Source organism: Frankliniella occidentalis, unplaced genomic scaffold (assembly GCF_000697945.3).
Source record: "Frankliniella occidentalis isolate FOCC.00 unplaced genomic scaffold, Focc_3.1 Scaffold107, whole genome shotgun sequence".
Classification (NCBI taxonomy): domain Eukaryota; kingdom Metazoa; phylum Arthropoda; class Insecta; order Thysanoptera; family Thripidae; genus Frankliniella; species Frankliniella occidentalis.
In genome coordinates, this window is record NW_026267236.1 from 176,862 (window position 1) to 204,367 (window position 27,506).

At 45.7% G+C, this 27,506-nt stretch overlaps 7 protein-coding genes across 7 annotated transcripts in view; 4 read left to right on the forward strand and 3 right to left on the reverse strand.

Moving 5' to 3' along the window:
• Window positions 1–1,906, reverse strand: part of LOC113203248 (progestin and adipoQ receptor family member 4) — an 11,166-nt gene extending 9,260 nt beyond the window's left edge. Inside the window, exons 1-2 of the mRNA XM_026417832.2 lie at window positions 1,419–1,906; window positions 992–1,331 (exon numbers count right to left, since the gene is read on the reverse strand). Coding sequence (XP_026273617.1) covers window positions 992–1,331; window positions 1,419–1,643 — 565 coding nt within the window. The 5' untranslated portion in view covers window positions 1,644–1,906. The remainder of the gene's footprint in view (window positions 1–991; window positions 1,332–1,418) is intronic.
• Window positions 1,907–2,705: 799 nt separating this feature from the next.
• On the reverse strand, window positions 2,706–8,247 carry LOC113203231 (adenylosuccinate synthetase). The gene is made up of 10 exons (XM_052269993.1): window positions 7,947–8,247; window positions 6,920–7,022; window positions 5,860–5,990; window positions 5,584–5,732; window positions 5,309–5,514; window positions 5,058–5,212; window positions 4,837–4,961; window positions 4,624–4,750; window positions 4,391–4,511; window positions 2,706–4,296 (listed from the first exon to the last, which is right to left on the reverse strand). Exons 1-10 carry the CDS (start codon window positions 8,121–8,123, stop codon window positions 4,244–4,246), a joined length of 1,347 nt encoding a protein of 448 aa, XP_052125953.1. The 5' UTR covers window positions 8,124–8,247; the 3' UTR covers window positions 2,706–4,243.
• A 196-nt stretch (window positions 8,248–8,443) lies between these two features.
• On the forward strand, window positions 8,444–10,275 carry LOC113203226 (40S ribosomal protein S3-A). The gene is made up of 5 exons (XM_026417807.2): window positions 8,444–8,604; window positions 9,097–9,315; window positions 9,487–9,587; window positions 9,808–9,995; window positions 10,069–10,275. The coding sequence occupies exons 1-5, from the start codon at window positions 8,575–8,577 to the stop codon at window positions 10,242–10,244; spliced, it is 714 nt and encodes a 237-aa protein (XP_026273592.1). The 5' UTR covers window positions 8,444–8,574; the 3' UTR covers window positions 10,245–10,275.
• A 57-nt stretch (window positions 10,276–10,332) lies between these two features.
• LOC113203223 (protein sel-1 homolog 1) lies at window positions 10,333–14,830 on the reverse strand. The gene is made up of 14 exons (XM_052269992.1): window positions 14,726–14,830; window positions 14,437–14,599; window positions 14,176–14,349; window positions 13,944–14,079; window positions 13,634–13,863; window positions 13,357–13,552; window positions 13,114–13,268; window positions 12,912–13,037; window positions 12,604–12,832; window positions 12,285–12,433; window positions 12,029–12,194; window positions 11,678–11,931; window positions 11,456–11,578; window positions 10,333–11,379 (listed from the first exon to the last, which is right to left on the reverse strand). Exons 2-14 carry the CDS (start codon window positions 14,587–14,589, stop codon window positions 11,248–11,250), a joined length of 2,223 nt encoding a protein of 740 aa, XP_052125952.1. The 5' UTR covers window positions 14,590–14,599; window positions 14,726–14,830; the 3' UTR covers window positions 10,333–11,247.
• A 368-nt stretch (window positions 14,831–15,198) lies between these two features.
• LOC113203224 (probable maltase) lies at window positions 15,199–18,705 on the forward strand. Its single transcript, XM_026417806.2, has 9 exons — window positions 15,199–15,961; window positions 16,051–16,230; window positions 16,304–16,452; window positions 16,537–16,662; window positions 16,740–16,966; window positions 17,059–17,257; window positions 17,339–17,531; window positions 17,622–18,003; window positions 18,087–18,705. The coding sequence occupies exons 1-9, from the start codon at window positions 15,496–15,498 to the stop codon at window positions 18,169–18,171; spliced, it is 2,007 nt and encodes a 668-aa protein (XP_026273591.1). The 5' UTR covers window positions 15,199–15,495; the 3' UTR covers window positions 18,172–18,705.
• An 880-nt stretch (window positions 18,706–19,585) lies between these two features.
• Window positions 19,586–22,059, forward strand: LOC113203141 (cathepsin B). Its single transcript, XM_026417663.2, has 4 exons — window positions 19,586–19,753; window positions 20,187–20,313; window positions 20,876–21,100; window positions 21,208–22,059. Coding segments are annotated over exons 1-4 (1,020 nt in total). The 5' UTR covers window positions 19,586–19,751; the 3' UTR covers window positions 21,874–22,059.
• A 792-nt stretch (window positions 22,060–22,851) lies between these two features.
• On the forward strand, window positions 22,852–25,675 carry LOC113203232 (cathepsin B). Its single transcript, XM_026417812.2, has 6 exons — window positions 22,852–22,993; window positions 24,178–24,298; window positions 24,382–24,597; window positions 24,737–24,940; window positions 25,019–25,277; window positions 25,393–25,675. Coding segments are annotated over exons 1-6 (1,008 nt in total). The 5' UTR covers window positions 22,852–22,991; the 3' UTR covers window positions 25,599–25,675.
• Window positions 25,676–27,506: the final 1,831 nt, after the last annotated feature.

The window sequence follows — 27,506 nt, forward strand, 5'->3', positions numbered from 1 at the left end:
GGCCTCGCGGCGGGCCTCGCGGCGGGCCTGGAGACATTACAGTTGTTTGCCCCAGTTCTGCCTCATGTCCCGCCCCGGTGGTCCCGGAGGTCCCGGAGCGCCCCGGTGCGTGGGTTCAGCTCAGCGCGTCGCCCGCTCTGGCGGAACCGGGACTACTCTCCCACTCTCCCTTCACTGACCACGACGGTACCTCTGGCACCCAAGAGGTCGACGACCAAGACCCGAGAAGAGCCTGTTAACGTTCTGGGGGTGGCAGGCTTGGGGATCGGTCAGACAGAAAGTGCGTCCGCTTTTCTCATGTTCCTTCGGCAAATTCACGGGAGCAAAGCGCCTGCGAGACTCGGGGTAGGCCACCCCGCAGTACGCGCATGCACCGCAGGGAAGTTGTTGCCTACCTATCAGGCGCTACGGGGAGCTTGCAATGGCTGAACCGAGCTGAACTTTGAAATTTCGTAAAGCAAATGACGGCGACGTTCTTCCTGGAAGCTCCCGCGTCGAAAACTCGACTGACGTCACCCCGCCGCATCGTCATTAGTTGAGTGCGGTTGAAAAGGGCAGAGCCATGCAATAATTTCAGGTCGATTTTTCTTAAGACAGTTCCATTAATTTTCTCCACCTTGGTACTGGAGTTGAGTGCTTGATTGAGCGCGCGAGGGGGTGAAAACACTCTACAGACTCGTGATTGCATGTGAGTTCTTGGGTTGTGGAATGTGGATGGGGTAGCGAGCGGCGCAGCACAGCATTCAGCGAACAAGGCACTTGAAGTTGTCTAAACCCTCGTTTGAGTCAAATTAAGTGAACAATCCCAGGAAACAAGCAAAACTGACAAATTAACTTGGGATCCCCCATGGTAATCGACTGATTTGATTTACTTCGGGGTTAGCTAGCGGTACCAAGCAGCACAGCAGAGCAGTCGAGCACCGCAAGTATTCCTCATGAACAGCTCCCGGTCCCGGGCCGGGCTCAGCCGGGATGCAACCAGGGTGCTTACCGTGCGTCACGATGTTGACGGTCTCATTGTGCAGGTAGAAGAGGCTGCGCAAAGAGCCCCAGAAGTTGGACATGGGCCGGTAGCCCGTCACGATGTAGGGGTTGAACTGTAGGTGCTGAGGCACGTCGTCGAAGGTCAGGAGCTTGGGCTGCTTGGCGTCGACTGCGTCCAACAAGCCGAGTTCCGAGGCCTCCCTCTCAACCGGTCGGGTTTCCTCGTCGCGGCGAGACACCGCAGCCTTGCCCTGGACATAGCCGTTGTTGCCCGGCGTGGAGGACGCCGACGACACTCCCTTAGCGCCATCCTGGACGGGGGACGCAGTTTCCGGCGGACAGAACACCTAACACAAAATTATCGAAACGGAGTCAGCATCTTGTACTAGCAGTACGACCTTGGCCGGGTAAAGGGCCTTGTAGGTTCTGAATACCTGGTCGCCGTCAGGGTCCCTCCGCCTCCGGAGCACAGACTGGTCGTAGACATCGCTGCTGCCGTTGGCCACCCGGCTGGCCAGCGATGCGAGGCCGTCGTCGCCAGCCAGCTGCTGCCGGTGGTCGGGGGCTGTGGCAGGTGCGGAGACAGGTGCGGACATGGCAGCTGCGGCTACCCTCTCAGCCGGCTGGGGCTGCGGCCCCGGGGGGCCCTGGGGCGGCATGCGGGCCCCGGGGGGGCCGGGGGGGCCCGCCGGGGGGACCCCTGGAGGAGCCTGGGCCTCAGCCTCAGGCCCTGGGTGCGCGTCAGGCCCGTCAGGCCCCGTCCACTACACACGTCTTACGTATCGCGGGTTGCTCGCGGTGCGGCGCACGGGCGGCCAGCCCTCCAGACCTCGACACCCGGCGGAGCCAGGCGCACTCAGCCCGTGCCATGGGCCAGGCCAGCCTGCCGAGGGGAGCGCCATGGGTCCGCCAGGCCATGGGGCGGGAGCCATGAGGAGGGGCGGGGCACTGCAACTTGCAGCACCGCGGCAAGGCAGGGGTCTGCGCATGCGCACATCATCGGCGCCCTGGCCCCATGGCTGGCTTGGCCTGGCCCATGGCAGGGTCCTCCGAAAGAAAAGGGAGGGGGAGGGGTAAGAGAGAGGAGAGAAGGGGAGGGGGGCTAGTATTGATCATTAAAGAGGACTGGGCCAGCGGGCCAGCCTGCACCCCCCAGCCCCACCCCCTGCTCCCGACCAAGGTCTCAATCCCCCCCTTCTCCCCAGTTGGTTTTATTGTTTTATTTTACCGATTTCAGCATAGAATTCTATTGGTTGTACTTCAAACTTAAAAGCAACTATTTTTTAATGGATGGAAACCTAATTAGGAAATGGATAATTTTTAGCTGGGGGTGGGCGACCTTGCGCGAGGTGGGACATTCATTTGTGCTGTCAACGGCATTAATGCCCTTTTCCTGACAGCGCAACGGTGGTGTTGGCACGCCCCGAGCAGCGTCGTGGCTCGTGGCGCGGCCGCTCGCCCGTGACGGCTCTCGCCTCTACGGAAGCCAACGGCAGTATGGCAGGCCACGCCGTGTCCACGCCGCTTCAATCGACCTCGATGCCCGACAGCTTCGGAGCGAACCGATCCGAAAGATAGCCCATCTCTTATCCGATATCTGTTTCAGTTCCGCTCCGCGCGGACCCATGCGATCTAGCATCTAGCAAACAGTCCGCCCCAACAATGGACATCACGTCTAGATACCATTCACATCATGTGGTATAAATAATTCCAAAGGTGTATTGGTGCTGCCAGCAGCTGGCTGAGAACTGTTTATTTGTGCAGATCCCAAATACATTTTTGACAACCCTTAGAAAAAAAAGGGACCACAGTTGCATGTGCCACAAAAGAAATTCCCACCCTATGCACATTAAAAACAAAATTGATAGTGACAAAATAAAAGAAATGTACCACTAAACAACATGAACAAAGCAATAACAATTGAGTGAATAAATCATGGTGAAACAGGTCTCACACATCACCATGCAGTGAGTTCACAAAGATGTGTACACATTCTTATTCAAATCCCACCTATTGGTCGTGAAAAGTTAGCACCCTATGGCCTGCATGGGCTTCACAATGAAAAAACCAAGGCTAAAAATATAGACCGATTACATTGTCTCCGTACACACTGACAAACCACCAGAGATGCAATACTTCAAGAGAAACACCCACCAAGTATATGCCTTGACATACAGCAGTCCATAACAATACCAGACAACATATCAACTAGTATAACCATCATTAGTTGGTGTTTGTACACAATTAGATTAAGTAGATAACCAGAAATGCAAAAGCTTTCCATGACACAAGTTTAAAACTTGAGCAAACTATCAGATCCACAAAGCATAAAATTACCAGTCAAAACTCAAAAAGTAAAATTTAAGGCCCATGGAAGAGTTCTGTTTCTTGTGTATCACAGAAATGTACTTATTTCAGATTTTTGGACTCAACAAATATTTTGAAGTATATTTAAAGTTACAGGATTTCAAATGCAGAGAATACATTTATTAAAAAAATACTTTTTTTTCAAATGATAAAAATATTAGGTTATCATGGCAAAAACAATGGAAACAAGAGTAAGGCACCATGGAAGTACTGATACAGTAGCATCATAATACACAAGAGTAGCACTGTTTGATGCACTTCACAATGCACCAAATTAGTGTTAATTTCATTATTTAAGAACATAATATAAAATAGTATTCTTAAAAAATCCAATTCAAACTGAGATGTGGTGAAGAGAATATAGGCCACAGCAGTTACACATTTCATACAAATTATGGAGGTATTTTTCAACAAATTGGGTCGATCGATACAGGCTGTATAAAAATTGCAAATATGCATTCTCTCAGAAAATTCATACTGAACCATGAAAATAACAGAAAACACTTTAACTTAATAGTTTACTGCATCTGGCACAAGTCATGTTTGAAGCGAGGATGGATACTAGTAACGTCAGTTTAATACCAGTTAAATTACACCTTTACTAGAGGAACTACAATTTATTACACCGAACAGATGAGGATACAAACCAATCCAGAGAATAATTAGTTTAACCCATAGCTACCACATGTCACATGGATAGATGGATCATATTCTAATGAATCTGATTAGTTCACACAGGCATAAAAGCTCAAAAAATCCTCTTCTTTCCAGCTCTAGCATTTTAATTTACAGTCTCAAAACAACAGACTGACCACACATATTACAGGTTTCCAAATTCTAGATGAAGGACTAGGCAGCAGGTGAGTAGCCCTTTACTGCAAGATTAAAAACTTTAAAAAACATTAATGATGGACTCCCTTCCCTTTCCAACTCCAATCCAACGAACTGAAAGGAAAAAGAAAGGAAGAAAATTAGAATTAATAATGTTTAAAGGGGGAGTAGGGATAATCATAAATAGGTACAATCACATATCACTTACTGGGTACTTCCACAAGCTCTTCCAATTTCCGAACATAGTTCTTAGCATTCTCGGGAAGTTGTTCAAAATCTCTGACATCTTCAATGCTGGTCATCCATCCAGGTAGTGTCACATATTCAACCTACAAAACAAACATTAAAAAAAGAGGGGGGGGGGGGGGAGAAAAAAAGACACCAATGTGAAAGGAAATCAGCTTAGCAGTAAAATAAGTTCAGAAACTTTAATTAAGTTACCTCAACGGTGGCAAGTTCAGCTGTGCTTGAGGGGAAATAATCAAGGACTTTTCCATTTTTCTTGTAGGCCACTGCAACCTTCAGCTCAGGTAGTACATCAAGGATATCGAGTTTGGTCACACACAACCTAAATTACAGAAATGAAAGATTTTGTAAAAAGGGACATTTTTACATAATTTCCAATAATTTTGAAACCTCCTTAGATGCACTTACTGAGTGTAGCCATTCACAAGAGTGGTGTGTTTTAAGAGTGGTATGTCCAACCACCCACAACGTCTTGGCCTCTTAGTTGTCACTCCAATTTCATGACCTCTGCTTTGGAGCAAAGCTCCAATATCCTAGAAATATGGTTAAGTAAATGTAAAAATACACCTAAGAAGTATTAAATCAATCACTTGTTGTAAGTTTCAAATAAATTATACAAACTGACATACATCAGTTAGCTCTGTCATGAACGGGCCATCACCAACACGTGTTGTGTAAGCTTTCACAACACCGACAACAGTTCCAATACTGACTGGCGGTATTCCCAAACCCGTGCAAACACCACCTATACTGCAGTTTGATGATGTGACATATGGGTAAGTTCCTGGATTGCATGAATAAAAAAAAAGAGCCTCTTAGAATGGATCAACTATTTAAAAACTACACTAAAATGCTGATAAACTTAAAAATTACAACCAACCAAAATCAATATCCAACATTGCAGCATTGGCACCTTCTACAAGGATTTTTTTGTGTTGACGTAAGGCATCATGAAGAAATGATACAGTTTCACAAGTCAAAGGTCTAACACGTTCGGCGAGAACTTTATACCGTTCGAGCTCTGCAGGGACATCCACAATTAAATCTGGGAACATCCGTTGGTAGTGTGCTACCAAGGTTTGGAACCTAGTGAAGCAAAGTTACATTTAAAATTCATATAACAATATTGAAGGTTGACTGATAAGTATCACTTACTTTTCAGAAAACAGACTGAAATCACCCAACAAATCTGCTATTCTAATACCATTTCGAGTGGCCTTTGATGAGTATGCTGGACCAATACCTTTCTTGGTGGTGCCAAGCGACTTTTTGCCCTTTTCCTGCTCCTGAAGCCCATCAACTTGCTACAATCATAAGATAGATAGAGAAATTACTAAATATATATCAATAAAAAATGGTGAGAAAAAAAATCAAGGGGGTGAGAGAATTCATTTGCATTGACAGTATGAAAAACAAAACAAGACCACTCACTTGATGGAAATCAAAGACAATATGAGCGCGGTCCGATATGAGTAGACGGTCTTTCCAGTGAATGAGACCTTTGGCTTCATTTTTTTCAATTTCTTCAAAGAGTCCGGGGAGGTGAATCACAACACCATTACCTGCCAGACAACAATGCCGAAGGATTATTATTTTATTTTTATTTTTTAACAGAAAAATATTTAAATGCAACAGGAACACTGTTGGACTTCCCTCGCGATTAATGTGGTCAACGAATGGGCGGGGCGAAGAGACGACGCGTGGGGTGGGGTAAGGTGCGGTGGGGTAAGGTGGGGTGGGGGCATCGCGAAGGGCAGTGACCGGACGGGCATCAATCGGGCGGCTAGAGCCTCGCTATCTCTACTGCCATGACGCTTCAAGTCGCGGCCACGGACTGAGAGCAGGCGTTTCCCGCTCCCGCGACCGACCGCCCCCGCCCCCGCCCGCCCGGGGGAGAGGCAGGGTGAAGAGCGCGGACCTGTAATAATAGCTCGCATCGCCCCGTGCCGCGTTTGGCGTCGGCCCAGTATTAGCCAGGTCGTTTCATTCTTCAGGGTGGGGTGTTTGTGTTCGGCTCGAAACGGACAAACAGATCGCGTGCGGTACGGCCCAACTACCCGGACCGAAACGCGAGGGGAATGCACATGGAAGGCCCAAAGAAGGGATGCGGCGCCCCTATGGGATAAAATGATTACGCCAGAAAGCTGGGTACGAACAAACCCGCGCTCGGCCCACCCAATCACTTGACGGTATCTAAAGGAATTAAAATATCAAAGGAAGAGAGAGAGAGAGAGAGGGGGGGGGCTTCCAACCGGCGCATCGAAGGTCGGGCTTCGCTCACGACATTACTTTCAATTTTCCAAGCTGTGGTCGGGCCTTGTGCGGAGCCGTACGCCCCGAGCCACACCGCGGTTCAATATAGCGGCATGCGGGAGGGATGTCACCGAGGTGCACCGCAGCCCGCGTGCGGGGAAGGGAGTGGAGGGGAGGGCAGGACTGGCGTCATCATAAAGTAAATGAATGCAAAAGTTGCTTGGCTATTCATACGTACCTATCACAGACTTGCACTTGGGGTTGATGATACCGCTGGGCAAGAGGTGGAAGTCGTATTCCCTGTCTCCCACCACAACAGTGTGGCCTGCATTGTTTCCTCCCTGACAAAAGAAAAAGCAGAAGATACAAACTACGTTTTACAAGAGCATCAGTGGTGGTAGTAAGAACGTGTGTTAAACACAGAACAACAGAAAGGTCAAGTTTCTTCTAGTCTGTACAGTCCCTTGGCACACTTGGCACCCTCTTTCCAACAAGTGTCCAAAGACTTTCTCTGGTTGGCAAAAGCTCAAGAAATTTTTTTGATACAACAAATACTGCATGATTCCAATATTACAACTATTTACTGCACTAACATCGTACCATATTAAATTTCCTCCTATAGAAAATTGAGAACTACAGAAATTTAAAAACTACTCTGCCTTATAAAGTTTTCTAAATCACAGAGTAAATTTAGGTTTATTCACACACATAGATTTAATGTTGAATGAGTCAAACTTCCAACTTGGAAGTATTTCAAGCCTTCAAGCAAAGAGAATCCCGTTCTTATAAAAAAAGTGAATATCCACTGATTTGACAAAGCTGTGAATGAGAGCATATGAAATTTTTTGATTAAAACTTCATCTAACCTCTAGGAGAACCGTAATGTCTGGGATAACAAGATATGCGGCCCTCGCCGAAAAACTTAAATTGATTTTTTTTAGGTTACAAACGACAATCAAAGTGTACATTAAAAAGAACTTGTCAAAGAACGTGACAGCAAATAGTAAGATAATAAAGTTAGTCTTTACCAAATGAGTAAGCTTCAGGCACACAGATAGAAAAAACTAACGATTTGGACGACGAATAGTTACAATAATTTCATTGCACAATTGATAACGAAGTTGAGCACATTGCTGAGTTTCCATCTCCGGCCGACAATGGAGAGGAAAGTAGGAGGGCGTGACTAATGATCGTACAAAATGAAAAAGGCATGCAGAGCAGTTCACAGACTAAGGCCATAATTTTGAAACGAATTAGAAACTTACCTGACACCGACACACAACATCAACGTCGGTTGCAAGCATATCAACGACCTTCCCCTTGCCTTCGTCGCCCCATTGAGCACCTAGGACAACCGTCACTTTTGCTGCCATTTCAGTCCGAGACTTGCGTCTCGGCGAATTCGTAATTTCACCATTCATCTTGACGGAACTATTCGACATCTACCAATTACGAATATCCATCAAACGATATGAAGCGGGCGGGAGCGCGTGAGTACAACCGACACCAGTCACTCCGCGAAACGAAGTCACATGCAAAAGACAGTACACGACACCAGATGTCGCTGCTGTGCTCGAAATTAAACTCCAAACAAACAACAAAAAAACAATAACAACATGCACTGTAGCCAACCCTAGCTATGAAAAAAAATATTTAATATTTGCCTTATCTTAAACTTAATATTTAGGTTTTAGAGCTATTCTGTCAAATTTGGAGAAACAAAAACTTGCAAAACTTCCCATATAAATTTCGTCATGAATGCGGTACACATTTCAGGGTTGGTAACATTTATGTATTCGAGATTTCCAGAGCATTTCTGAAAGGCTGTGTTCGTTCTCCGACAACTTCCTCTTCCGAGTGGTCTTTCATGTGCGGCACAGTGCATTGAGCAAAATGACGACCACCATTTCAAAGAAACGAAAGGTAATATTTGAAAATTTCAGGACTTTGTACCCACGGAAAGATTTTTAAGAATTTCTTTTAACCGTACCACTTTATTTTGAAGTGTGTATATGCTCCCATTCGGCTTTATTTATCCGATGACTTCGGATTTCGACCGGGCTTGGCACCCACCGACATGGAGTACGTGTTCAACATAATGTTGTAAATTACCGATGTACTCTGTATTATTGTAATGTAGTAACTTTTCGGAGTTTTCTCTTATGGAATTTACCCTTTATCTTTTGCTTTTCACAGTTTAAACATGTTCTATCCTCCGGTGAACAACATAACCTAACCTTTGTAATAGTTCTGTTTACACATGTTCTTGTCTGTCTGTACCAATATTTTCCTACGGGCACTTTCAAAGTGACTTCCTCGGACTGTATTTGGAGTTCGGCGTGTACCACTTTGGAAAATTCGTTCTCTTCGTATGTGTTGTGTCTTAACCAAAATCCCCTTGTTATTTTGTTTTAGTTCGTCGGAGACGGAGTCTTCAAAGCTGAGCTCAACGAGTTCTTGACTCGTGAGCTCGCTGAGGATGGTTACTCCGGCGTGGAGGTCCGTGTGACCCCCTCCCGCACTGAAATTATTATCATGGCCACTCGCACCCAAAACGTTCTTGGAGAGAAGGGCAGACGCATCCGTGAGCTCACCTCCGTTGTGCAGAAGAGGTTCAACTTCCCCGAGAACTCTGTAAGTAAGAAGTTTTCACTGGTCATTATAGCATCTTGTACCGCTGAGGAATGTTTTTGTCCTAGAAGACTTGTCAAAATGTATGGGGAGGACCCTTCTCCTAGTTCTACATTTTTAGTCTGATTTAAGGAGTCCTGGTGGGTCCTAATTGTCTCCTTCCTTGGATAACAGGTTGAATTGTATGCCGAGAAGGTTGCTACCCGTGGTCTGTGCGCCATTGCTCAGGCTGAATCCCTCAGATACAAGCTGATTGGTGGTCTTGCTGTCAGGAGGTAAGTTAAATTGTGTTGCTATGAAAGGGCTCTGTTGCTTGACATCTTGCTGGTTTAAGCTAGTTGTTTTCTTAACGGGCCAATATTAAGGTGTGGCCTTCTGACTGGTATTATATTTTATATTATCACTAGTAGTCCAAAGCCACCAACATTTATTCTTGCCAGCAATGTGTTCTGTTCAGATGCCATGAAACTTGTTTAAGCGTCATCTTTTCCACAGGGCTTGCTATGGTGTTCTCCGCTTTATCATGGAGAGCGGTGCCAAGGGTTGCGAGGTGGTGGTCTCTGGCAAGCTGAGGGGACAGCGTGCCAAGTCCATGAAGTTCGTTGATGGTCTTATGATCCACAGTGGTGAACCCACCAATGACTATGTTGACACAGCTACTCGTCACGTGCTCCTTAGGCAAGGTATGTATCTTGTCATTTTAATTTGAATCTGAAGCCCCATCTGACTGTTGTCTAATATATTCAATCCTTTCAGGTGTCCTGGGAATTAAGGTTAAAATTATGTTGCCCTGGGATCCCAATGGCAAGACTGGACCCAAGAAGCCTCTGCCTGACAATGTATCTGTGGTGGAGCCCAAGGAAGAAAGTCTTCCTCTTGTTCCATCAAGTGATGTTAAGGCAAGCAAACCTGATGCTGCACCAGTTGTTTGAACTACTTTAATATAAAAATTAAGAAAACATGTATGCTATTTTTTATGTACCGGTAGTCTTTCACAAGGATCACACAATTAGGCCAAGATCAGGGTTGCACAACTTATTTTATTTGCTTATTGGCAATTATCACAATTGAATGTCAACTCCTGGCCGTTTAACTCGCATAGCTATGCAATCTCTCCTTACTAGCTAAGGAGGCCCTTCTTGAACAGGACCATTCACAGAAGGGTCTGAATCTGGACAGAGTGCAAAAGCCACAACACAGTAATACAGATGCTTAATCAAGTACCTCAAGTGCAGGGGTGGGGAGGGGAACATCAGTCTTATGTAGCATGACTCTAAATTTACAAAGGACAGGACAAATGTCAAGCAAAATTAACTTCCAAATACTGTTTATAAGTTTCAAAATACTCTGAACAACAATCAAATTTGAAACCTGTGAGGTACATGAAATTTCTCAATTTAGCACTCAATTTCAATACCAAGATGATCAATAACTTCCAGTATCATACTTGACATGATGAAAACATTATCACAATGACTAGGGCAAAAAATTAATAAATATCTGCTTCCCACGAATTATGTAATACAGAACAACTTTTGTCCCTTCTCCACAAAATTAAATGTACCAGTTGAATAAAAGAAGAAAACAGGAACATCTAAACAAACCCAAGGAATTTGAGCCCAATGGAATGCATCTTTTTTTTTCTTTCTTTTCTTTTTTGGGGGCCATTTAAACCACAACCTTGCTCATACTATTAGAAAAATTGTAGATATGTACAAAGTATTTTCATGTAATTATATACATTTGTACAATGAGCAAAAATTTCAGTAATTATGAAAATAGATCAGTGCTCACCTCATCACAACAAACATTATTTAAACCAACAAATTATTGGGTACATTACTTATGTCTTAAGTCAAATAAGGCAGAAAAAACAAAGCAACCTGTTTTGAACAGAATTAAATTTTCAAAGAAACAGTGCGGTGGGGGTTGGCTTCAAGGTTGAGGTCTTCGATAACGGACAATAATGATAAGAAGCCCAAGTAGCGCTGTAATGAGGTAGAGATCCCAGTATGGCCCAAGCATTTTATTCAGATTGAATAAGAAAAACCAATCCTGCCATTCAATCTGAAATTAAAGTTTACGATTCAGTGTTACTGTTAATTTATTAAGAGTAAGGAAGTTATGGTTCTTCTATACTTACTTCTTCAAAGTATTTAAGACCAAAAATAAATGATAATTTCATAAGTGCTAAGTACACAGGCACTTTTGCATCGTTGTTTGTTTCTGCTGCTCTGTCATAACAACGTTTCGCTAAGTGAATGTCCTAAAAAAAAAAAAGAAGAACAATCAACAAAGAGATTTGAGAATACACAAATGCTAATAGTTCAGAGAAATTGAAATGGTCTTTGAAAATTAAAATTACCTGCTGCATGCCAAGTCCTTGTTCATGCATGTAACCCAGATTAAACATAGCCTGAGCATTATGCTGGTGATCAGAAGCATGACGATAATGGGAAGCTGCCAATTCAAAGTCTACAGGTGTTCCAAGCCCATAATAATGATAATCTCCGAGTTTAACTTGTGCAGCGGAGTACCCTTGAGCTGCTGCTCTTCCCCAATACATGAGAGCACGCACAAACATTTCTTCCTGGCCTGAGAAAAGAGGCAAAACCTCACCTGCAAACATTTTTATTTTTATTTTTTGGGGGGACTGTTAAAGATTTTACAAGTACAATTAATAAGTTAAGCGTAAGAGAGTATATTTTCATTTTACCTCTATCAAGTACAAAGGCAGCATTGCCTTGGGCAACTTCATAACCAAGTTCAGCAAGTAGCGCATATGTTACAAATGCCTCTTCGAAATGACCATGTCTGTAGTGCCAGTGTGCCTCCATCAGTCGGTTACCCCATTTACCACGCTCAGCAACATTTTTATAAAGCTGCAAAAAAATTGGGCAGCTTATAGTATACCATGAGAAAACATACCTCACTGCTTCATCTCACATTTTAAACAGAACAGAGGTACTTGCCTCTACAGCCATAGAGCATGATCGCAACATGCCGGTACCAGTTGCATGCATTTGTGCAAGATTATAGTATGCAAGCACATGGCCTGACTGAGAAGCCAAAGCAAATAATTTGTTGGCCATTCTGTAATTTCTTCTAACACCAAGACCACCTACAGAAACACATGAGTTAGTATTTTAAGCCAGGTATTCTTTATAGATTAGATAATTAGAAAAAAAAAATATGACTAGGGCCCTGTGAAAATTTACTTTATAAGAAGACATTCTAACAATCCTGGTTTCCTTTTAAGATTATATTAACATTTATGGCAAGATGACTTACTAAAGTACATGTTTCCAAGTTGAAGTTGTCCATCCACCCAACCCTGATCTGCAGCCTGAGTAAAATACTTGAGAGCTTTCTGATAATCCTTCTGAACTCCCCTGCCATGTAAGTACATCAGACCAAGTCCACTCTGACCTACAGGGTTACCCTGATCAGCAGCTTTTTTGAAGTACTTGAATGCCGTTTGATTGTCTTGTTTGATCATATCACTACCTTCCAGATAAATCTGCAAAGAGAATTTTGCTTGGTACTTTTGAAATATCCACAAAAACTTACAGTTTATATTTTTGATACGATAGTACTACCTTGCCCAGAAATGCCATTGCTGCTGGATTTCCTGCATCAGCGGCTTGCATGAAATATCTAGCAGCCTGTAGATGATCTTGCTGTACTCCCCGTCCTCCCTGATAATGAAGCTGACCAAGCCCAACCTGAAAATCAAAATAAAGATGGAAGTAGTATGGTGCAGTGGGAAATTTTCATTTCAAATATTTTTAAGACACCCACCTGGGCCTGAACATCTCCCTTTTCAGCCAGCAGTTGGTAATAATCAATAAGATCTTTATCAAGAATTCCAGAATTATAACCAGGATTCTCCGCCTCTTCTAAAAGTCTAACACGTTGAACCATGCCACCACCAGACAGAGAAACATCTTCTGCCACTGTAGTAATGGGAAATAAAATTAGATAGATTTATCTATCTGACTTATAAGTCATATTGTCAGAATACAAAAATTATTTTCAACCTACCTTTATTGGCCACCTTCCTGTAAAAATCCAATGACTTCTCACAGCTATTGGGCACAGTCGCTCCAGCAAAGTACCTGTAGCCAAGTGCCATCCTTGCCCACTGACTGCCACCTAAGGCAGCAATTGTGTAATGAACCAAAGCACGAGCCTGGCTAGCATTTACAGAGATACCAGTGGCAAAAAGAAAGCCTAAACCCTGAAATATTCAGATGTAAATTAGCACAGAAATTTTTTTAAAAAAAGATACTCCAGAAAACAAAAAGAGAACTATGCAAACCATGTGTGCTTCAGGTATATTTTGATTTTCTGCTAAATCATAAAATGTTTTCTTGGCTGACTCAATGTCTTGTTGGATGGGATTTGAACCAAGAAGTTCAGACCATGCCAAATGTAATCTTGCCTGGGTATGACCAAGACTCGCTGCTTGTTTTATTTGAGAATATGCTTCAACCATATTTGGATGTGTGGTGTTCAACGTTATCATTGCTTTTGTCCACAGTGACTCAGCTTAAAATGGAATAAAATAGAAATTATAACATGCACTATGTCAGACACCAATATTAATACATCCAGGACAAAATTAATACCTTCTTGCTCCTCTGGGGTTAAAATTTTTGGTGGTTCTTCCAACAGCTCCGGTAACTCTTTAATTGCCTTCGCAACTTCCTCTTGAGTAGTTTCTTCCTCAGGCTCAGAAACAACAGCATATGGCAAACCATTCATCTGTGGGGATTAGAAAGAAAGATTGCATAAGAAATAACACGTAGACATAATAATGAGACTAAGAAAGGTTTTTCAAGTTTAATATGTGTTTCAAACCTGAAGAAATAGGTTTTTGAGGAGCCTAGTCTGTGCTAGAGCAGCAGCAAGGTCGGGAGGAATACTATCCTCCTCCTCCGATGCACCTGACCCATCTTCGGTTTGATGTGGATCTCCTCCAGATAAGTCAGGGGCTGGAATCATTTTGATTGCTTCACTTTGAATCCCATCCACCTAAAAAGGAATGAATGATACAATGTAGTCAAAATTTTATTACTGATATGATTAAAGACAAAATTAAAATGGTATGTTTATTTATACCTGAACTTCGGGGCTATAGTGTATTTCATTTTCATCATCCTGCTTATCATCATCAGATTTCTGACGGTCAGCTTTACTCAAAAGGAAGTCATTGGCACAGCTAAAGGGAGTAAGGGCCAGAAGTAAACACAGTGCCAAAAGTTCCCTGCGCATGCTGTAGATCCTGAAAGTGAAGAGAATATTTGAAATAAAACTTCTAAAAATAAATAAAAATTTATTCTATGTAGTACGTTAAAATTAGAACGACTCTAGAGAAACTAGAAGACTTTTATTACAAATTGAAAGGCACCTGTCAAAATTTTTAATAATACATAACCTGTTTGTGTAACAAAACGAAACAAGAACATTATAGGTAAAAACTTCCAGCAAACTAGAGAAAATTATAAATAAAAGACGGAATACTGACGTTTTGAATCACCCACTCGGAAAGACGATAATGAGAAAACTTTGGCAATATGACGTGGAAAAAGATGATTGGTCTTTGTAGGCTTATGCAGTGTCAAACATCCCTACAATTCGATTTTTGTGGAAAATACATTACTCTATATATAATTTAAGGTTGAGGTAAGTTCACAGTGTCATCTGCAACCATAATTTACCAATCTGAGAGAGAGAATTAACAACATAAGTGAACCGGCTATAAATATTGAATGTTTCGGTATATTTTTGGTTAGTGTCGTCTGAAGAATATTGTGGTGGCAAGTATGAGAAATTATTCTTCCTTCGCTTTCAGTGACGTCACACACGCTCAGCCTCCGTTTGCGCGGTTCGCGGTTCGCGGTCCGCGAGCGCAGAGTGAGGAGGGCGCCGATCCCACGCCCCACGCTCCAATTTAATTGATTTGTCGCGGTGGTGAAGGGGTGGGTGAAGGGAGCGAAGGAAGTTCGCCAGCACAGGCTTACTCTGCATACCGCTCGTTTACGAAGATTGCCGTGGCTTGTTCGTCATGAAGTGACTTTAGAGTTAGTGGTTACTAGCAGTCTTCCTTGCATCATCCTAAGCATTAACGTTTTAGACGTTCCCATCACATTTACCCATTGATCGGAAGAAAACAGAACGATGAGTGACGATCGAGAGAATCAGGACAGTGCAACGGCTGGAGATAGTCTCCTCAAGCCCGACGAGAGCAAGGAAAATGTCGCTGAAGTTGAAATCTCAGAGAGCCAAGCTTTGGCAAGTCCAGGCAGTAAGGCTGAAGTGAAGTATGTAAACTCTGGTTCCCAAAATGGGGATGCTAAGATCGATATTGAAACTGTTCGCCAAGCCTTTGTGGGAATGGGAAAGGAGGAGCTGATGCGGTTTGCCAATGATCCCTTCTGGGTACGAACACGATGGATTTTGTTTTCTCTCTTCTGGCTGTTGTGGCTGGCGATGCTTGTAGGAGCTATTGCCATTATTGTACTGGCGCCAAGATGTGCTGTTCAGAAGAAGGCCCAATGGTGGGAAAGGAGTCCTTTGTATGAAGTTAATGTTCGCTCATTCAAAGATGGGTCTCGTATGGCCGATGGTATCGGTGATCTTCAAGGTAAAGAGGAAATTCCTACACCACTTATAGAAAATTGTGTATGCTTGTAAGAGTTATTTAACTTAAGACTGTCTATTCATTTTTCACAGGAATGCACAGCAAACTAGACTACATCAAAGACCTTGGAGTGAGCGGTGTCATTTTGTCCTCTATCTTTGCGACTTCTCCATCAACGTCTCCAGAATCTGTCACAGATTTCAAGGCTGTTCATCCTGATATAGGAACAATGGATGAGTTGAAGGAGCTTTTAACTGATATGAAAGCTAGAGGTATATTTGCTTTATCCTTCCTCCAATTTTCAAGTTTGAACTGTGATTTCATGAGTTAATATTTTTCTTTCAGATCTTCGTTTGGTTTTGGATCTAGTACCTAACCACTCAGGCAAAGACCACAAATGGTTCCAAGACTCTGTAAAGAAAATAGCTCCCTACAAGGACTACTACATTTGGTCGGCTGGGAAGGGTGGACCTAATCAGCCTCCTAACAACTGGGTATGTCCTGTCATACTGAATAATGAAGTAAAATTTATCCATATTTTGTGCAAAGTTACTTATTGTGTTTTATTTTAAATTAAGCAAAGTGTCAAGGGGGGATCTGCTTGGGAGTGGAATGATGTGAGAAATGAGTTCTACTTGCATCAATTTGAATCTGGACAACCTGACCTTAACTTCCGTAATCCTAAGGTCAAAGAAGAATTCAATGTAAGGCTTACTCTTGTAGTTTCAGAATATGTCAGTGTATAATTTGTGCAAGATTACTAATTTTGTTTCTTTGACAGGCCATTCTGAAATTTTGGCTGGCTCTTGGAGTGGATGGTTTCCAACTCAGGAAAACTGCATTCCTATTTGAGGATGAGAAGCTTCAAGGTGAGCCGCCAGGATCTAAGCCAGGCACCACTCATGACAGCTACGAATTCTATGATCACAAGTACACGTCACACCTCTACGATTCTTTCAAGTTGGTTGAACAGTTTAGATCTGTTGTCAGCAATACAAGTGAGGACAAGTAAGTCTTCCCAAAATGTCTCTACTCCAGGTTTTATTCTTCAAAAAAACTAATTGTTTGTCTATATTTTTTTCCTCCCATGTTCTCTTCAGAATTTTACTGATACGAGATGAGTTCCCTATTTTTAACTTCCCACACAACGGAGAAGCAGATAACAGTACAGCTGCAGCTGGAGACCTCCTTCAAACGCCAAACATTTTGGCAAATTTGCAAAATATCAGCGCTGCTGATTTAAACAAAAGAATCTTCAGTGCTATTGATCGATCTCCAAGTCACAAGCCAGTGTGGGCTGTAAGTTTTACTATATTGTGCTAGTTTGTTCTATGAGAAAAATTGTGAAAAGTTAATAATATAATTTTTTAATGGATACAGCTAGGTGATACAGGAAGCCAACGTTTGGCATCAAGGTTTTCACCAGGCTTGGCTGATGCTATGATGATGGTATCATTACTGCTTCCTGGAACACCCATAACTCTCTATGGTGATGAGCTAGGGCTAAAAGATGTACAAAATCCTGGCCAGGAGGCTCTAGGCCCTATGCCCTGGGATTCCTCAACTCATGGTGGTAAGTAAATCAAAGAGTATTCATTTACTTTTTGTGTTCAGTGTCATGCTTAATGATGATATTGTACTAATTCTACTTTTGTGTCACCAGGATTCACGTCTGATACCATTCAACCGTGGATTCCCATAGGCAATTCTGTGGGCATAAATGTTGCTGCTCAAAATCTAACAGAAGAGAGTCGCCTTAAAACATTTAAGGAGCTTGTTTTAACTAGGAAGACTATGGTTGCTGTTTTGCTTGGCAAAACCAATATATCTGTTCTTAATGCCACTAAGGCAGATGGCAGTACTGTAAGAAATTCTATTCTTGCATTCACTCGCACTAAGAGTGGGAACCCAGGAGTTCTTGTTGCTGTCAATCCCACAAAAGAAAAATTAACAGTAAATTTTGAAGGCATTCTGGGAGATACAGTGAAAGAATTGACTGTTCATGTAAAAAGCTATGGCTTTTCTAATGACGATCTCAAAGTGAAGTAAGTATTTATGAGTCAGGTTTTGCCACTATAACCTAATATTTTTATGACATTACAACTAAAATTAATCTTAATTTTTATAGGGGTAAAACTCAAGCTGACGCTGTTTCACTTTCACCTGAAGCTGGTGTGACATTTACATTTGTCTACAACCGTGAAGAAGAGTGATATGCTGTGTGTCCTTTAGCTTTTGACTGTGGCTTAATTACCACAATAATGTGCTTGCCTTACTTAGTTTTAGAAACTACACTTATGTAGTGTGAATGCTTATGCTATGCATCAATCGCGTGATAATGAGCATGATTATGAAATATTGTAATCTTATGTGTCATCCTTTTACTAAAGTTGGTATGACCACTGCCAATATTCTTTTTAAGTTCTATCCAAACTGTAATCTCAATCAGTCCTATTTGACTATTCAGTCCATAACAGTATTTATTTCAGCTAGTTTTTGCCAAATTTTTGGAGAATAATCTCAAGTTTTTACAATTTTACTTATTTGAAAATTTGGGTTAACTATTTGGCTTATATATGCGCTCAGTATTAAAAATGCGCCTATGAGTTAAAATTATTATTACTCAATATTTATTATTTCAGTGGACATTTAAAAAAGAAAAAGAAAAAATTAGGTTGTGACTTGTTTTGAAAAGTGTTTGTACTGATTTATGTGACAAATACAATAATAGCTTCTTGACAATGATATCTTAGTGTATTACTTGCCATTCATCCCAATTCAGAAAAGTATAATCATATTTGAGTGTTGGCTCCTGTACTTCAATAAAGTGTTGGAGAAGACAGCGCACAGGTAGTTGTACAGCGTTACATCAAGTTGTCACACATTCTCCTACATGCGAAGAGGGCTGTGCAGTGCGCAGAGAGGCTCTGCCTTCCTCCAGACCCAAGGGAGCGTTAGATGGCCTTCCTCTGTGCACGATACGAAGGAGAGATACGGCAGGACAACGTGCGCGGGACACATGCATGCAATACTCTTCCAAGCACAAGGACAGATCTGTGCTTGTGGATACGTAAATGTACTTGCAAAAAGTGTCCGTCTCTGACATGAGGGTAATGTGAGCTCAAAGAGGGACTAGAAGTTTTCTTCTTCTTCTGCCCCCCTTTTTTTTGGGGGGGGGGGGCGTCGGGAATGTGCTGTGCTGTGGCATTGTCCTGGCGCGTCGATCTTGAGGAGCCGATAAAGCATGTTGTTAATTAGACGCTATCGCTGCGTGTCCTAACAGGGTACCAGAGACAAACTTTGTATGCAAGCAAATTACGTCAGCTGGGTTTATCTATCCAACTATCGTCCTCTCGACATCGAAAACGCCGAAACATGACCAGATAACTTCAGAACAATTCCACGTGTTACGAACAGGCAAATGTGATGATGGCAAGCCACTGCTTGTAATTTGGTTTGGGGGTGCGGCATATCCATGGTCTTGGAGAAAGCATCGATAATTGTCCCCGCCCCTCCCGGAAGGGACTTCCCTGGGCACTGAGCAAGCGAAGGCCAGCCGCGATTGTGTCTGGGTATGAGGGCCCCGGTCCGGCCCGGTCCGACGGTCAGCCGTCTTCTCGCCTGTCTTGTACCTGGCCTATCTGAAGAGGCCCATCTGCACTCGTCACGTCGAACATGATGCGCAGTGACGGCAGATGGCGAGCGAGATTATATAGGGCGAGGGGAGGGCGCATTTGAAAGCTTTCAGCCCATCATCGGTGCTGAAGCTGCAACGTTCTCCGCGACACTAGCCATGTAAGTTCCCCTTGCCTGACTCATCCGAGAGAGAATAACGGGCCGTTAAAGAATTACGTCACGCTATTTTGTACAATTTTTCGACCCCCCAGTCAGAAATGTTCCATCTAAAGAACGTCGAAAATTGGTCTAGGTCTATTTTCAAACCATTTAGATGTCTATGTAGACGTCTTTTTAACTTACTCCTGTTGTCACAATTGGTCACAAATTCGCCTATCCTCTCCCCCTAAAAAGTCTGAGTAGTTTGTAAACGGCCCTAAAAGAAGTGATTGCGCAGGAGGTCTGTGACTGTGATGAATAATACTCCAACTCGAGCTGCATAAATAAAGCTCTGTCATAGGGATATAAGTCATACTATGAACGTGTCGGTTCGGACCCAGTCGTGCGTAGTAGTGTTTTTTTCTCCTCTCATTTGACCGCGTACCTTGTCCAGGATGAAACTGACGGTCGTGCTGCTCGCGGCCCTGCTGGGCCTCGCGGCCGCCCGCACCTCCATGCCACACCACCCTCTCTCGGAGGCGGCCATCAACCACATCAACTCACAGCAGTCCACCTGGAAGGTAAGGTCCACGATCCCACCGCGCTCCCCCCACAGAGCGCCCACAGAGCGGTGGGTGGGCGACCCGCTCCACACGACTCTGTCGGTTGTCTGTGCTGCCTACTCTGCTCTCCGAGCGCCTGTCGAGAGTAGGAAATCGGCCCCCACACGAGTGTGTCGGTTCTGCCTACTCTGCTCCCTGGGCGCCTGCGGATCACTGGGTAGGCAAACCCGCTCACCAGGGGTGAGGCGGCGTTGCCTACTCTTCCACCCACGGAGCGCCTGCCGAGCGCTGGGTAGGCAACCCACTCCACACGAGTGTGTCGGAGCTGCCTACTCTGCTCCCTTAGCGCCTGCGGATCACGGGGTAGGCAAACCGGCTCACCAGGAGTGAGATGGCGTTGCCTACTCCAGTGAGGCGTTACTCCATGGAGTGGGTGCACCCGGAGCGCCTGCCGAGCGCTGGGTAGTCAATCCGCTCCACGTTGGCGCGGCAGCGCTGCCTATGCCGGTCGGTGACCCTGAGGGTTGACCCCGAGGGTTGACCCAGCCGACTAAACGTGCCATCCTCTAACTTCCTGCAGGCCGGGCGCAACTTCGCACCCGACATCTCCATGAACTACATCCGCAGGCTGTTGGGTGCCCGCCGTGGCCCCAAGCCCGCGGAACTTCAGCTCCCGACCCTGGAGGTGAGCGAGGAGGACCTCCTCGGCGACAACATCCCCAAGACCTTTGACGCCCGTGAGCAATGGCCCAACTGCCCTACCATCAGCGAGGTCAGGGACCAGGGCTCCTGCGGATCCTGCTGGGTGAGTAGACTTGGCGTTAGCATACGCGTTAGCGAAAGCTTTCGCTGTTGCATCTGCCTGCTGCCTCGGCGCGACAGTCAACTAACTAATTGTTACTCTTTGCGCAGGCTTTTGGCGCCGTTGAGGCCATATCCGACCGTATCTGCGTCGCCTCCAAGGGCCGCGTCAAGCCCCACCTCTCCGCCCAGGACCTGCTGACCTGCTGCTACTCCTGCGGCGACGGCTGCAACGGTGGCTGGCCCGTCGAGGCCTGGCAGTACTGGGTGCGCTACGGCATCGTGACCGGCGGCAACTACAACACCTCCGTGGGCTGCCTGGACTACTCCATCGAGCCCTGCGAGCACCACACCACCGGAGACAGGAAGCCGTGCGGCGGCGAAGAGGGCACCACCCCCCGCTGCGCGCGCAAGTGCCAGAACTCGAGCGTCAACTACCGCAAGGACCGCCACTACGGCAAGAAGGCCTACCAGGTCTCTGGCGTTGCGGCCATCCAGAAGGAGATCATGACCAACGGACCCGTCGAGGTCGACTTCGACGTGTACGCCGACTTCCCCAACTACAAGTCCGGCGTCTACCAGTTCCTTACCGGAGAGTACCTGGGCGGCCACGCTGTGAGGCTGCTTGGCTGGGGCGAGGAGAACGGCGTCCCCTACTGGCTCATCGCCAACTCCTGGAACAGCGACTGGGGTGACAAGGGATTCTTCAAGATCAGGAGGGGCACCAACGAGTGCGGCATCGAGTCTGATGTCGTCGCTGGCATCCCCAAGCTGTAATCGCATCCCCGACCTGCCTACGCGTCATCTGTCGTCAATAACGCCGACCTTCGCCCCCACTCGGGACCAAATGGTTGACAACACTTTGCGATGACTTGCTTGTTAAAGACCCTTGGCGACCTACTGTCCATCTCATGTACCAAAGAGTATCGAGTGTTTAAATAAAGAAAATGCTCAAAATCAGTACATTGTCGTATTACTGCATTGAAATTTAGAGAAATCCTTTTAAGTCATAAGAAAAAACAAAGCGAGCCCTGATTTTTGGACAGTGCCCAAGACTGTCTCGAAAGGATTGTGCTCCCCCCCCCCCCACCTCCTCGCTCTTTTCCCTTTACAAAGAACAGGGCCGCGAGAAGCTCGGGTGTAGGGATGGAGCGTCGTTTTTAACACCTTTAATAACTGGAGACAAGGTTAAGATATGTCACTCTGTTCAAGCCACACGTCGTTAATCAAAGCCACAATTTTTTTCTTTTTTTAAATACCTGAAATATGTATTTGTCGAAGTATTTGTATACCTGCTCTGCTGTGAGAGGTATTGATTGTGGAACTCAATTATCAGGACACACACGTCAGTAGTTGTTCGTTATCTTTGACCAATTATTGTGTCTCTGCACGCCCTCTCGACATTGCCGGGCACACGCCTCACGGTCTCAGGCAGAGATTGCGTTCTTGAGTGCTTCTAATCATTCAATCATTCCTCGAGGAGGGACAAAATGGCGTGCCACCGTCCTGCGGGGGCGCGGAATCAGGGAGAAGGAAACAACGAAAATCCAGGGGAGGGGAGGGGAGGGCGGGAGAAGAGGGGGAGGGAGGCGCAAATTTCATACCTTGGTATGCTAACAGGTGGGGGATGAAATTGGAAGCCAGTAAAAACTAGGCCTATATAAAGATTCTTCATTAATTTTTCGTGTTTTTTTTATTTTTATTTTTTTTGTACTGGGGGCATAGTTCATGATTTCAATTGTCATGCTTATCTCCTGTTCCGCACTTACAGTAATACAGCATTGCAGCTCGAGTGTTCAAGACGACTCGCTCCACAAGTATATAACGGTCGGGCCGAGGGACGGCGATTAGCCTCTCTTCACTGTCGGGGCTCCTTGGAACTGCACAGCTCCAACATGTGAGTAGCACCGGTCCTCTACGAAAGACACGAAAAGGGATTCACCTATTGATTTAAAGATTTAATGTCGAGCCGGGATGAGTGGTGAACAGTACTAGAAACTGCAGTCAAAATTTGGATGGATGGGCATCGCTGTAACTTCCTGCAACCGAAAATGTTTTGAGAATTTTCGCAATGCTTTTTTACGTACCAGGACCGCGCGGGTAGGTCGCATCGAAGCACTCTTTACAGATGTACCGCAGGCTTGCGTGCCTTCTGCCGCTCAACAACGCCAACAACGGCTTACAGAACACGTTTTGGTCTAAATAATATCAACTGATGTCAGCGTCAAAATTTTGTCTTTTGGTGGTCTGCCTTGACGTCAATTTGACATCGCGTAATGTCATGTGCATGTAATATCAAGATGCGTCGTCAAATCAGGCCAAAATTTTAACACGTTCTCTGGGCTTGGTCTCGAGAGGAAAGGCAAACCGGAGACGCGCCTGCATGCGGTACATAAATGACATTAGGCTTTAGTCACAACCACGTACCCACCCAACGAGAACATGACATCAAAATTGGGTCAAAAGAGGGTCATTGACGGTCATTTTGACGTCTAAGTCCATCTCCAGAAAGACTATGCTTTGACGAAAACGGTCAAAATGACATCACTTTGACGTTATTTTGACTTCAAGTGTTCTCCTTGGGCACGTCCACAAAACGTCACGTGACGCCAGTGCGGGGTCTAGCGTCGTGTCACATTTTAAGTATGAAGTTAATTTAATCTTAATGCTGCCCTGGCCTAAGTTTATTTTTAAACGGCAAAAATCAACTTAAAACACGCCTTTTAATTTCTCAAAACAAAGCGTACAAAAAAGCATACTCTAAAAATGAAGAAAATGTGACGTCAAAAAGAAGTAAAATGGTTGCCTCACGTGATGCACCGTGGACATGTGGGCATGGGCCCCGGAGGAGGAGAGTAGGTATCGCTAGACGCAATACGTGGACAACCCCTTCACGGTACACGCAAACTGTCAGCAAAGCGCGGCCATCAGATTGAAGCCAATTGCAATACGTTGCAAAGTGGGGGCTCCGTTATCTCTCCGAACGCGTGGCAGATGGTTATCGCTACCCACTTGCCATGCTTGCAATCGGAACACCCTCTCATCACCCTTCTCCCCTCACCACTCCTCCCTCTGCTACAGGATGAAGATCGTGGCCCTCTTGTTGGTGGGCCTGGTGGCCCTCTCCGCCGCCCTGGAGAAGCCCCACTTCCTCTCCGACACTGCCATCCACCGCATCAACTCCCTCAACACCACCTGGACGGTGAGTACCCCTACTCCTCGCCGTTCTCGCTGCCCCGGCTGCACCAGTACTGACGCGCACCCTCCCCATCCCCGCACCCCCAGGCCGGCCGCAACTTCGGCCCCCACGTGACCACGGAGTACATCAAGAAACTCCTCGGTGTCCGCCCCGACGCAGGCAACCAGCGCCTCCCGGACGTCGCCCCCCACCTCGCGATCGCCGACGAGGACATCCCCGCCGAATTCGACGCCCGCACGGCGTGGCCCGAGTGCAAGACCATCTCTGAGGTCCGCGACCAGGGCGGCTGTGGCTCTTGCTGGGTGAGTCGATGAACAACATCTTGGAGTAGATTTCGAGTAAAGCTTCCATCAGTGCTTCAACTTCAACTTCAATGAGGCGCCGAGCTGAAAATGGGATGGGCATGGGCTGACGGACCACGCTAACTAACGCTCTTTGCAGGCTCTCGCTGCCGTCACCGCTATGTCCGACCGTGTCTGCGTCGCCTCCAATGGCAAAACTCAAGTGAGCCTCTCTGCCGAGGACTTGGTATCCTGCTGCCGCATCTGCGGTATGGGCTGCAATGGTGGTTACCCCGCCATGGCCTGGCAGTACTTCAAGCACTGGGGTCTCGTCTCCGGTGGCTACCTGCCCGACAAATCCGAGGTAAGAACCGCACCTGACCAGACCACCTCTGACAGCTGGCCGCGTTCCTACTCGTTCTTACCCTATCTCTTCTCGCAGGGCTGCCTGGACTACTCCGTCCTGCCCTGCGAACACCACACCGCCGGCCCCCGCGGCACCTGCGACGAAGGCCCCACCCCCAAGTGCACCAGGAAGTGCAGCGCTGCGTCTGGCCTCACCTACAAGAAGAGCCTGTACTACGCCAAGAGCGCGTACTCCGTCAGCTCCGACCCCAAGGCCATCCAGAAGGAGATCATGACTAACGGACCCGTCGAGGTTGCCTTCAGCGTCTACGACGACTTCCCCAATTACAAGGACGGTATGTGTCGTTTACCATCCGATTGTCGTCTTAGAGTATGCTTGGTGGCCTACCTGCTGGGCTGAGGTGGCTCTATCACTCTGCCACTCTATCACTCTGATTATCTCCTGCACAGGTGTGTACACCAAGACCAGCAACACCTTCCTGGGTGGTCATGCAGTCAGGGCTATTGGCTGGGGCGAGGAGAATGGCACACCCTACTGGCTCATCGCCAACTCCTGGAACACCGACTGGGGTAAAGATGGTCTGTTCAAGATCAGGAGGGGCACCAACGAGTGCGGCATTGAGGGCCAAGTCGTCGCGGGCATCCCCAAGGTCTAAGCAAGGGTCTAAGCTCTACCTGAACCGTTCAAAGATTATTGTAAATTGTTTTCACGAATAAATTGCACATAATCATACGTCATACGTTCTCACAAATTAAATCTGGTACCGAGCATAACACACCCACCACCCAGTGGTCCTCTCAACGATACTACTGGCCTACTCCGCCATGCCCTCCCCCTCCCCACACGTCGACGACGTCCCTTTTTCTAGCTACCTACACAGTTGTTGCTACAACTGACACCTCCACATGCAGCTTCATCATACCGAGTGCAGAAAAAAGATAAAGTCCGCTCGGAGCCGTAAATGCCACAAAATTGTGGCCACAATTCCGGCGGTCAGAGTTAGCTTAATCCGACCTGAGTATAGAAGATATTTTTTCGGGCAACATGATATTCGATGTCACCATGGTGTAAGTAGAAGCCAAGTCCTTGCTCTGTAGATAATCCCTGACAAGCCGCAGCTACACAAGTACTATGGGGCGTGGGAACACTCTCATCCTGTTACTGATTTTTTTCACCTTTTGTCAGTATTCCTGCTGCGTAAAACCCTTTATATGCTACTGACAACTGCTTTCATCAGCAATACGAAAGTTTTTCTTTTATCAGTGAGTTACTTACAACGATACAGAATAAGTAACAAATTAGTCAATAATCCTGCTGCATATAAACCTTTATAAGCTACAAATAAATAAATCAGTACAGGTCTGAGAGTGAACCCATAGAGAAATCTAGCGAACTGGTTGCCTACCCCATGGCGCCCCCAGCACTTTTCAAAACACGTGGACCATGGAGGCGAGATGCAGACTGGCGCTCCTCTAGGGTACGAGCCATTCTACACCGTCGCTGAGGGCAGAAACAATTTTAAGTCTGGAAGAAATATTTTGTTCACGCAACATATACCTATTTGTGCGCTTCAACATATCAAAATATGGCGATAATATTTTTTGGGGTTCCGTTGGTGAGAGGTCCGCCCAGACGGAACCGGTACCCAAAGTGCCGCACTGGCCCTGCACCCGGAAGTTTGGAGGTGGATACACGAGACACCGTCGTACCGAGTCAAGCCCAGAGTAAGACTGTTAAGGGTGAAGGCAATCCATTTTATTCCCACATTCATTTACCTATTTGTGCGTCTTGAACAACTTGTTGGACAAAATTTCCCTTTGACGGAGATTCGAATAACTGACCTTCGAGTCTCAAGTGCCTTACTGGACGGGCCCGGCTCCGGTGCCATATATTTGAGGCTTCCGCTATCCGACCAGTGTGTTCGTTATCTACCATTGCGAAGTTGCTAAGTTCAGCCACTGCAGAGAGGTATCATGGCGCCCCATGCATAGGCAACATCTTGCCTGTGGTGCTTTCGTGTACTGCGGGGTGGCCTACCCGAAGTCTCGCAGGCGCCGTACTGTCGTAATCTGCCAAAATGATCGAATGGATATGAGAAACGGATGTAAATTACAGACAATCCCTAAAGAGAGCACTGTACTCAGTGCAGTGTTGCCGATAAGATGTTGCTAGATGGTTTTCCAAATGCCAAACTTTCAACGAGTCGCAGCCGCTCGCGGTAGAGGGCCTAACACACTCTGTCAACTCAAAAGCATGCATTGTATGCCATTTATAAATGCGTACATGGCCATGTATACATTAATTTAAGTATACATACCATGTACGCTTTATTTAAAGTGTACAATGAACGCATTTGAATTGACAGAGCAGGTCTTTAGTGGCTTACATAGAGGTTGTGACCACAGGCGGCGTCCAATAAGTTGCCTACCCTGAGGCGTTACAAGCAACACGCAAACGGCAGCTGGCGGACCTAGACGTGGAATGGAAGAGACTGTTGACGTTTCTTTGTTTCTGCGCGGCTATGCGGTCGGTTCAGCGTACTCTTGCCTTGCCCCTCCCCCCC

What these genes read in the sequence shown, in the direction of transcription:
- LOC113203224 (XM_026417806.2), top strand. Translation starts at nt 15,496, where the DNA reads ATGAGTGACGATCGAGAGAATCAGGACAGTGCAACGGCTGGAGATAGT. An exon ending in GTCACAAGCCAGTGTGGGCT is followed by an intron (nt 17,258 to 17,338) that starts GTAAGTTTTACT and finishes TAATGGATACAG; the next exon opens with CTAGGTGATACAGGAAGCCA. An exon ending in GGATTCCTCAACTCATGGTG is followed by an intron (nt 17,532 to 17,621) that starts GTAAGTAAATCA and finishes TTGTGTCACCAG; the next exon opens with GATTCACGTCTGATACCATT.
- LOC113203141 (XM_026417663.2), top strand. An exon ending in CACAGCAGTCCACCTGGAAG is followed by an intron (nt 20,314 to 20,875) that starts GTAAGGTCCACG and finishes AACTTCCTGCAG; the next exon opens with GCCGGGCGCAACTTCGCACC. An exon ending in GCTCCTGCGGATCCTGCTGG is followed by an intron (nt 21,101 to 21,207) that starts GTGAGTAGACTT and finishes CTCTTTGCGCAG; the next exon opens with GCTTTTGGCGCCGTTGAGGC.
- LOC113203226 (XM_026417807.2), top strand. Translation starts at nt 8,575, where the DNA reads ATGACGACCACCATTTCAAAGAAACGAAAG. An exon ending in CCATTTCAAAGAAACGAAAG is followed by an intron (nt 8,605 to 9,096) that starts GTAATATTTGAA and finishes ATTTTGTTTTAG; the next exon opens with TTCGTCGGAGACGGAGTCTT. An exon ending in TCACGTGCTCCTTAGGCAAG is followed by an intron (nt 9,996 to 10,068) that starts GTATGTATCTTG and finishes CAATCCTTTCAG; the next exon opens with GTGTCCTGGGAATTAAGGTT.
- LOC113203231 (XM_052269993.1), bottom strand. Translation starts at nt 8,123, where the DNA reads ATGTCGAATAGTTCCGTCAAGATGAATGGTGAAATTACGAATTCGCCG. An exon ending in TTGTCTTTGATTTCCATCAA is followed by an intron (nt 5,733 to 5,859) that starts GTGAGTGGTCTT and finishes TTATGATTGTAG; the next exon opens with CAAGTTGATGGGCTTCAGGA. An exon ending in AATGTTGGATATTGATTTTG is followed by an intron (nt 5,213 to 5,308) that starts GTTGGTTGTAAT and finishes CATGCAATCCAG; the next exon opens with GAACTTACCCATATGTCACA.
- LOC113203232 (XM_026417812.2), top strand. An exon ending in ACCTGCCCGACAAATCCGAG is followed by an intron (nt 24,941 to 25,018) that starts GTAAGAACCGCA and finishes CTCTTCTCGCAG; the next exon opens with GGCTGCCTGGACTACTCCGT. An exon ending in CTTCCCCAATTACAAGGACG is followed by an intron (nt 25,278 to 25,392) that starts GTATGTGTCGTT and finishes TCTCCTGCACAG; the next exon opens with GTGTGTACACCAAGACCAGC.
- LOC113203223 (XM_052269992.1), bottom strand. Translation starts at nt 14,589, where the DNA reads ATGCGCAGGGAACTTTTGGCACTGTGTTTACTTCTGGCCCTTACTCCC. An exon ending in AACCCCAGAGGAGCAAGAAG is followed by an intron (nt 13,864 to 13,943) that starts GTATTAATTTTG and finishes TTCCATTTTAAG; the next exon opens with CTGAGTCACTGTGGACAAAA. An exon ending in AAGGACTTGGCATGCAGCAG is followed by an intron (nt 11,579 to 11,677) that starts GTAATTTTAATT and finishes TTTTTTTTTTAG; the next exon opens with GACATTCACTTAGCGAAACG.